Here is an 8,522-nt window from a genome sequence, read left to right as displayed (position 1 = left end):
GGGAGGGCAGCAGTGAACTGCAACAAGCCTTGGTGACAGCCGTCACCCTGACCACCACCGTCTCTCACCTTCGCCCATAAGGAAGCCTGCAGGGCTCAGCAAGGGTCACCTCCTGTGACTCCCCTGACCTGAGCGACTCAAACACTCATTAAGGCTCTTGGTGCTGTAAGACACGAGGATCGTTAGTCCCATTGTACAGACGGGGAAGACTGAGGTACGAGATGGTTTGCACGCTTGGATGCTGGGTGCAGGGTGTCCCCGCTTTAGGGGGACAGTATAGGGGCTGGCTACACCGCTCTTGCCTGCAGCAGGAGCCCCATTCTCTTGATTTGGGGCTGGATTTTTCCACCCAAACCAGTAGGAGAGTGCCTGTTTAGGAGGAGAATTACCAGTCCAAACAAAAACCCACTGGGAAGGAGAAGGTGCAGCCCTTAAGAGCAAGGGGGACCCCCCGGGTCACCCAGGAGCAAATCCATTGTGCTGCACGTGGGCACCACAGCTCCAGCTTCGGCATGGCTCCCACCTTCGGACAAACGAGGGGTCCGTCCCCGCCGAAACTGGGGGTGGGGGGGTCAGACCCAAGCCTCCTCGTCGTCCTCGGTCAGCCAGGCACTGCTGTCGGCCAGTGAGGGCTTGGCCCCGGGGTGCATGCTGCTGGGCTGGGGGTGCCGGGGGGGTCCAGGGGGTCGATGCTGGCCCCGGGGGGCAGATGGCCGTTGCCCCAGTGGGGTGGGGATGCGCGAGGGGCGCTTGCCAGGCCTGTGGTCCCGCCGGGGACGCACCTTGGGCCGCAGCTTCAGCTTGTAGATGGAGGGCACGCGCTCGGGTTTCTTCAGGCACCGTCGGGGCTTGGGGACGTTGCTGGCCCTGGCTCCCTGCGGGGTCTGGCCCCCCACTCCCGGTCCCTCCACCTCCACCCCGGCCGGGAGGGTGGTGGGCTGCGGGGTGGCTCGCAGGTGTGTTTTGGGGACCCAGCTCCCCAGCCCCACGGGGCGCAGGGGGTGCCGCCCACGAGAGAGCTCTTCCACCACCCTGCCGTAGCCGGGGGGCTGCACATGTCCCCAGCACCCCTGGAGCCCCTCGCACCCCTGCCCAGGGCTACAGGCTCCCCCCGGCTCATCTGCTGGCACCCCAATACCCTCGACACCCCCAGCCCTTGGGCTTGGGGGTGGGTGGCACTGCTGGGGGCCCTGGGGGCCCTGGGGAACCCCCCCAGCAGCACAGCCCTTGCACCCATCTGCAAAATGGGCTGGAGGGGTGGGGGGCTGGCAGCTGGCCGGGCTGGCTTTGACAGGGCGTTTAATGCTGCTGTCCTGTTTCAGAGGCTGGCTGGAGGAATTTCGGGGTGATGGTGGTTGGCCCCGGCCAAGGGCTGCCCGGCTCCCTTCCCGTGGGCTTTTCCAGCTCTGTGAGTCTCCCTGGGCATCCCGGTGTGGGGATGGGGCACAGACCTTGATGGGGCTGGGGGCACGGGGTGCCGCTGCGGTGGGGACCCCCCCTTCCTGCGCTCTGGCAGCCACCATGGACGATTTGCCTCCTTGCTGGGTGCTTTTTGGAGGTGCTGTTGCCAGCTGGGTCCTGGGTGCCGTTGACCTGCCCCGTGCCGGTGCCGCAGAGATTTTCCCCGGTGTACTCCCACGCCGCGTCTCGGGGACCCCCACACTGCCCTGCACGCTGCGGGGCAGCCGGGATGGGGTGGATGCCCGGAGAGTCGCCCCACAGCCCGGGGACCTGGGTCGAGCGGGAGACCTGGAAGGTGGAGGCTGCCTCCCCGACGGGGCGGCTGGTGGCTCCCGCATCCTGCAAGGAGAGAGAGCGGAGAGGGGCCGGGAAGCCGCTACGTTCCCCCATCCACCCAGCCTGGTGCTGGGCAGCTCCAGAAGGGAGGGGAAAAAAATTCTGGGATGGGAGAAAAACCTCTCTGAAACCAGGCGGTTTGGGGCACGAAGATGCTCTGCACCACTTACCTGCCCGAAGGGACCCTCCGGGGCTGTCCCGGCTCCTGGCGAGGGCTGGCACCCGGTGGGCGACCCGAGCCGTCCAACGAGGGGGTGGCAGGGGGCCGGGGGCCAGGGGGGATGCGGGACCCCCAGGTGACGGGGGGCAGAGGGCTCTGCGAGCGGCTGACCAGCAGCGCGGGCTGGGGCAGGCCGCGGGCGGCTGCCTTCGATGCTGGGCACAGCCGGATCTCATGCTGCACTTGCTGCTGGGGGCTCCTGGTTTTCAAGGCTTGTTTGTGAGCTGCAGGGAAAAGTGGGGGGCTCAGCACCCCCATCCATTGCACCTACCCCCAGGTGCAGCCCACCCAGCTGTCAATCACCGTCCAGCCACCCGGGATGGTGGTGCAAAGCTGTGCTCCCTGCAAAGGGGCTTTTGGGGTCCGGCTCCATCCAAAAGTCTGCCGTGACCTCTAGTGGCCACCAAAGCCAAAGAGAGGCCCCAAAACCACCCATTTCCCAGCAAAGCAACAAGGTTCACTGTGGTAACGATGCCTCCCGCTCCCGATAACGGCCCCAGAAGCAGCAAGACCCAGGATGGACCACCCCCCCTCACCCCAGCCATGGGGCAGAGCCAGGGGGTTTGGGGACACAGGCACTCACAGAGCGAGGTGCAGCGGCACGGGTCGTGTTTGTCCAGGTAGTGCTCCAGCGTGTCCCAGCCGCCCCCGACCCGCACCATGATGTGCTCCCGCAGGATCTGCACGGGATGCCGTGTGCCATGAGGCCCAGAGAGGTGCATGCGATGCACCTGTGGGACCCCCACCTCTTTTTAAGCAGCCTGGGGGTGGCACGCTCAGCGGGGCTTCGAGAGCTGTGGGCTTGCCCTAAGTGCCACCAGGTCTCCCAAAGGACAGCTTCATCCCTGGCTCAGCACCACCAAGGCAGGCAGGGGCTCAGCTCCCGCTGCCATCCCGACAGGCACGTTTCATCTCCCCAGGGAGAGTGGGGAGCCTTTTGGAAAACCCCTCTCCACCATCACGTGCTGAGCCCTGTGGGAAGGCCAGGCTAAGGGATGGATCCAGGCAGGGACAGAGCATCCCAGGGTTCCCATTGCTGGGTAAGACCTGGCTCTGGCTTGGTGTGGGACAGCAGGTTTCATCCCATACACACGGATCCATGCAAACACGTACCGCAGGGCCGAGCTTCCTTCCTGCCCTGCTTTGGGGGTAACAGTCAAAAACCCCACATTGTCCCCATTTGGGGGGGTGGATAATGGAAGAGGCTTTGTGGCAGCAAAGCGGGATTCCTGGTACCTATGCCCCAAAAGCATGGGGTGAAGCAGACTCACCCGGACAAAGATGAGGGTGTCAGAGTTGCCCACGCGGTATTTCCCTTCGGATATCTTGATCATGGGGAACTGGACAGGGCAGGTACAGCGGCTCACCAGGTGCTGGACCTGCAGGCAGCAGGGATGGGTCCTCACCAGGGCTCCTGGGAAAGGTCCTGGGGTGGCCACCCCCATCCCCATCTTGACCCCCATCCCCACCCTGCTTCGTGCCCCTCCATACCATCTGGTCGAGGTTGTGGAGGTCCCGTGGTTTCCTGGGGGGCCGGGGCAGGGGGGTGTCCATGGGCGGCAGGTCCAGCTCCTGGCGGAGCTCCTCCTCGATCTCCTCCTCCATCTGCACAAGGGTCGGGGCGCGCATGCCAAAGCGGGCAGCACGGCGCGCCAGCTCCAGCAGGCACAGCACGAAGTTCTTCTCGTTCTTCCTCAGCACCAAGTCCTCCGTCTCGAACATGAGGACGTCTGGGGCAGGGCAGGGCTGGGCTGAGCCAGGGCAGGCGTGTGGGGATGGGGACAAAGGGGATGGGGGGCACAGGTGGAGTCAAAACCCACCCGAAGGGGTGTTATTGCCTGGAGCCATCCTGCTAGGAATATGGTTGGGTCCAACAAGAGTCGGGATAGATTAACGGAGGAAGACCCTTCCCCTTGGGCATCTACACGCAAAGGTACTGCGGCTGTTTCATGGCATCCCAAAGGCACAAAACCCAGTGGCTGGATGGATAAGGACATGTCACGCTGATCCCATGCCCTTCCCGGGCACCCGCTGGTGGTGGGGACAGGGTGATAGACCCTTTGCTCAGAGCCAGGACCGCTCTTGATATCCTTCTGGCTGAGATCGTGCCGTACATGGCAGGGCCACGCTGCAGCGTATGCCTTTTCCATTTCCATGCCCCCACCACATATTTGCACCCAAGCAAACACCCGCCACGTGCCAGCACCCTGCAAAACTGCTGCTGAGCCCGGAGGAGCTTGTGCAAGAAATTCCAGCTCAGGGATTTCTTGTGTTCACGGTGCTGCCCGATGCTGGGGAGGCACCAGCTTTGGGGGACACACAGGAATGCAGCCGGGGTGATGCCAGGAGCAGCTGGAATTGCACACAGGGACACAGGGTGGCTAGAGCCCAGCATCCTACCTTTAATATTCATCTCCTTCCTGCACCACTGGATGAAGTTGGAGACGTTGTCCCTGGCCTGGAAGGTGCCCGGCTGTGCCGTCAGGTTGCAAGCGACGCCGGTGGCGGGCAGGCGGAGGTGGCGGGCCACGCCAGGGCAGGTGCGGGCAAACTCCCCGGCCACGTGGGTGACGTTGTTGGCATGGGAGCAGAGCACGGCCCCCGTCTCCAGCACTTCCATGAAGGTGCCCACCTCAATGTCTAGGTCGTACAGCTCCTTCAGCCACTCAGCCAAGTCCTCCTTCATGGCGTAGAGGTACTGCTCGCTGGACTGGTAGGGACGGATGCTCCGCACCGCAGCACCCGGTGTCCCCAACATTTTGCCATAAGACTGGGAGGAAGACCAGGGGAAAGGGGTGATGGGGACATGGGCGATGGGGATGTGGGAACCTGCCCTGGGCTGTGTCCCCAGCAGCCACACTCACCTGGTGCCACTTGCTCCCTGCCACCCGGGATGGTGACACCGTCCTTGCGGTGCCGGGACCCCTTCTGGGGTCTGAGGGCTGTAATGCAGCGTGGGGAAAGGAAATCACCCTCCTGGGCAGTGGGTGTTTTGTTTCCTTCCCAAGTGCTGTTCCCTTCTCCTTGGTGACAACGGACTGGCTGCAGACACTCCCCGTTAACCCTTCAGCACCTTCTCCTCCGCTGGCAGCCATGCTCCTTCTTCCCCAGCCACCCCACGGGTGGATTTTCCCCCGAGGACCCCGTCTCCGGGGCAGGAGAGGGTTAGAGAGCAGCTTGTCAGCACCCCAGGTTGCTCACAACCCCAGAACAGGGGGGATTTGCACCCTCCCCGCCACCCACTTCCACCGCAGGTTGGGTGACCTGGGGGCCCTACAAGATGCATCTTCAGGGCTCTGTACCCCTGAATTGATAGCCCTGAGGCAGTCACGGTTTTGCACCCATTTTACAGGCTCAGATACTCTGCTGAGATGCCACCACATGCCGTGCAAGCCCAAACACACCGCAGCGAGGAGCCCACCTGAGCAGGGGAGTCCCAGCATGGGTGACCCTGAGCAGGGCTCCCTCCTCCCTGAGTGGGGTGCCCAGAGGGAGGGAGAGATGCTGAGCTCCACGCGGGTCCGGCGTGAGGATCTCTGAACACATCACAGGGTGATGCTCAGACCAGTCCCTCCGCATCCCTCCTGCCCTCCCCACATGCACCCTGGGGCACAGCAGCACCAGGAGCTGGAAAGCCAAACACAGAGGCTCCTCTCCCCCAGATCTCTTTCTGAAAATAAAATAAAATAAGCATGAGGGGGTTTTGTTTGCCTGTCCGCCTTTGGGGTTTCTTTGCACTATGCTCCCTTGCAAACTTCTTCCCGAATTGCCCATGACAGCAAGGTCTTCAGCAAAAGCTGAGCTCCTCCAGGGATGGCGTGACTCCAGGAGCTGGGGCTTTAAGAAAATAACTACACGGGTGAGTGGGCACTGCTGGGAATGTCGGAGACTCCCTCCCTAACCCAGGGCTTGCAGAGCTGCCCCAGCACCCAGGTACTTCTGCAAAAAACAACTCTACCAGGGATGTGCTCACCCCTTGGGACTGAAATGGACTCCCTCACGAGCTTGGGGGGCTACTTGCTGTGTCAGGGGACCCTGTCCTCTCCCTGGAGCCACATGCTAACGCTCACTGCAGATCACAGTCCAGCCGGTGTCATTTTGGGGGAGGAAATGCAAGAATCCCAGCTATTCCCCCGGGCTGGGGAATGCGTGGCAGGCTGGCCGGAGGAGTCCGCTCCTGGCATGCCCTTCCAGGGAGCCCAGTGGGAGAAAAGGACCCGTGTGACGCAGGATTTTCAGCCAGGGTGCCCAGTAGGGCCAATCACATGGCTCAGGGTGTGGGTCCACCTCCCCAAACTTGTGGGGTGTGGGCGATGCAGCACAGTCACTCCGTCTCTGCCATCAATGCCCTGCTCAGCCCCAGCCCTGGCAGCATCGCTTGTGACCCCAAGGCATCCCGATAGCACACAGCCCCAGCAAACACACCGTGGCAAACAAGGGAGGAAAAGGAAAAACCCAAAAACGGGAGAGGATTTGAGGTTGTCCCGTCCTCAGCCTCCGGTCCCACGGCAGAAGGGATGCCCAGCTCTCTCCTAAGGGGACACGAAAGGGGATAACGATCTGCTGCTTCTCTGCGGAGCTGCAGGCGTGGAGTACCCCTGCGGTACAGCTGGACCCATAAATCCTCCTGTCTCCAAAAAGCAGTACATGGAGCAGAAGTCACACTGCTCTTCTGACCCTGCTCGGTGCCCAGAGCATACGTCTTGACAGCAAGACCTTGTCCAGCACCAGCCTTCCCCATCAGTCCCCCCATCAGCCCCATCAATCCCGCCATCACCCCCAGCAACCTCCCCATCACGCTGCAGATCCCACAGCGGTGGCAGCAGCTGAGGGGGCTGGAGAGACGCGGGTCCGGGCAGGAGATGTGAGTGGGGACGGAGGCAGGACCCATCTCTGCAAACATTGCGACACCACTTGCGCCGGCCGGCGGGTCGCTCTCCCTGCAGGCAGAATGCTGCCCACTTCATGGGGAGCACAGGCAGGACACCCCGGCGTGTTGCGGCATAAAGCAAAGCCACCAGGAGCAGCGAGGAAGGTTTCAGGGTGCTCCGTGTCCCACGGGAGGCAAGGACCCGCTTGGAGCACCACGATGGGCTGGGGTGAAGGTCGAGACCTGGAGGGTCCCCATCAGTGTGAATTCATCCTCCACACCAGGAAAAAAAACCTATTAACACATCCCAAGGTGTGGAGAAATCCTCAGTAGTTTGGGATGAAGCAGAAAAGAGAGTTTCCATGTTTTCTTCGCTGTCAGCATCATGCACTTCATACAGTGATTTTTCAGTGGGATCCATCCCCCCCACGTTTGATCCAGCCAGCACAAAAGCTGAGGCCAAATTCAGCAATACCCACTCCAATCCCAAACACACACATGCATCTTAAATACAGCCCTTTCAGGAAACGGGAGATTGGCTTTAAAAAAAAATACAGAAGTGTGACATGAAAACAAGCAGAAATCCCAACACCGCATATCCAGAGGTTTGTTTTATTTGCCGTCAGGTCTCCAAGCCCTTGGGTCTCCCTGCAAGCAACGTCGCCTTATTATCATTCAATTCAAAATAAAAATTACATGGCCCTGTCTCTTTGGTAACATTGAAAATCCCCTGAGATTTTAAGCCGTGAGCTGATGAAGTCCCCGTGTCCGTGTCTGCGTGGGAAGGGCTCACTCACAAATATCACAGAAAATGGACAGAACGGCTCGTGTTGGCTCTCTGTCCTGCCAAATCCACGTCTCAGCTGGCACCTGGCAGCAAAAGCCATCGGGAAGTACCAGCCCTGGCACCCTGCCTGGGGCAAGCCTGGCTCCTGCCTGCTCTGCGGGGAAGGTCCAGGGTGGGCGAGCGGAGGATGCTGTGCTAATGGAAAGTCCTCGAGGCTGCCGGCACCAGGAGAGCACCCCGTCACAACACCTGGCATCCCGACGCAGCACCCCGGCATGGCAGGACTGCCGGTGCTGAAGCCACCGACCTGCAGCAAGGCACCCAGCACCGGTGTCCGAGTGCTGGGAGAACCATCAGTGAAGCAGCAGCACACCCGTGTACAACCCCAGCATGACAAAAATCCCCACACCTCTCAAATCAAAGCATATTTTAAGAAAGTTGAGCCCCGTCCTTGTCAGCACCGACAGCTGGTGTTTGCTGCCAACTGAATTCAAGCCTTGGGGACCCGACGCTCCCCCACCGGTGGTGGGAGACGATGGCCCTTTGTGGACGTGAGCGGTGTGAGTCGGTGCACAGGAGCCAGCGGCGTTTCCAGGTGGGGAGCCTGCTTTGGGAAAGGAATGAGGAATATGCAGCCGAGCTGTCCTCGTGAGCCTGCATGCACGGACATGTCCGTCTGTCCTGCTCACCCTCTCCTTTCCCTTCCTCCCCCAGTAATTTTTCAACAAAGTTCACCCAACTGTGGCAGGGGGGCACAGGACTCAAAAATGCGTTGATCCCGTCAATTGCAGAGACAGGGCAGAGGACAGACACTTTCTCTGTACATAAGAAAGGCTGCCAGGTGAGCA

The 8,522-nt window shown here is 61.3% G+C and overlaps 1 protein-coding gene across 1 annotated transcript; it reads right to left on the bottom strand.

Annotated features, from left to right (window-relative positions):
• Nucleotides 1-572: 572 nt before the first annotated feature.
• On the bottom strand, nt 573-4,775 carry GAS2L2 (growth arrest specific 2 like 2). The gene is made up of 6 exons (XM_059829475.1): nt 4,418-4,775; nt 3,509-3,747; nt 3,289-3,396; nt 2,601-2,697; nt 1,968-2,241; nt 573-1,800 (listed from the first exon to the last, which is right to left on the bottom strand). The coding sequence occupies exons 1-6, from the start codon at nt 4,773-4,775 to the stop codon at nt 573-575; spliced, it is 2,304 nt and encodes a 767-aa protein (XP_059685458.1).
• Nucleotides 4,776-8,522: the final 3,747 nt, after the last annotated feature.

This window comes from Gavia stellata, chromosome 25, assembly GCF_030936135.1.
Source record: "Gavia stellata isolate bGavSte3 chromosome 25, bGavSte3.hap2, whole genome shotgun sequence".
NCBI classification, from domain to species: Eukaryota; Metazoa; Chordata; class Aves; order Gaviiformes; family Gaviidae; genus Gavia; species Gavia stellata.
This window is presented reverse-complemented; position numbering and strand designations above follow the sequence as displayed.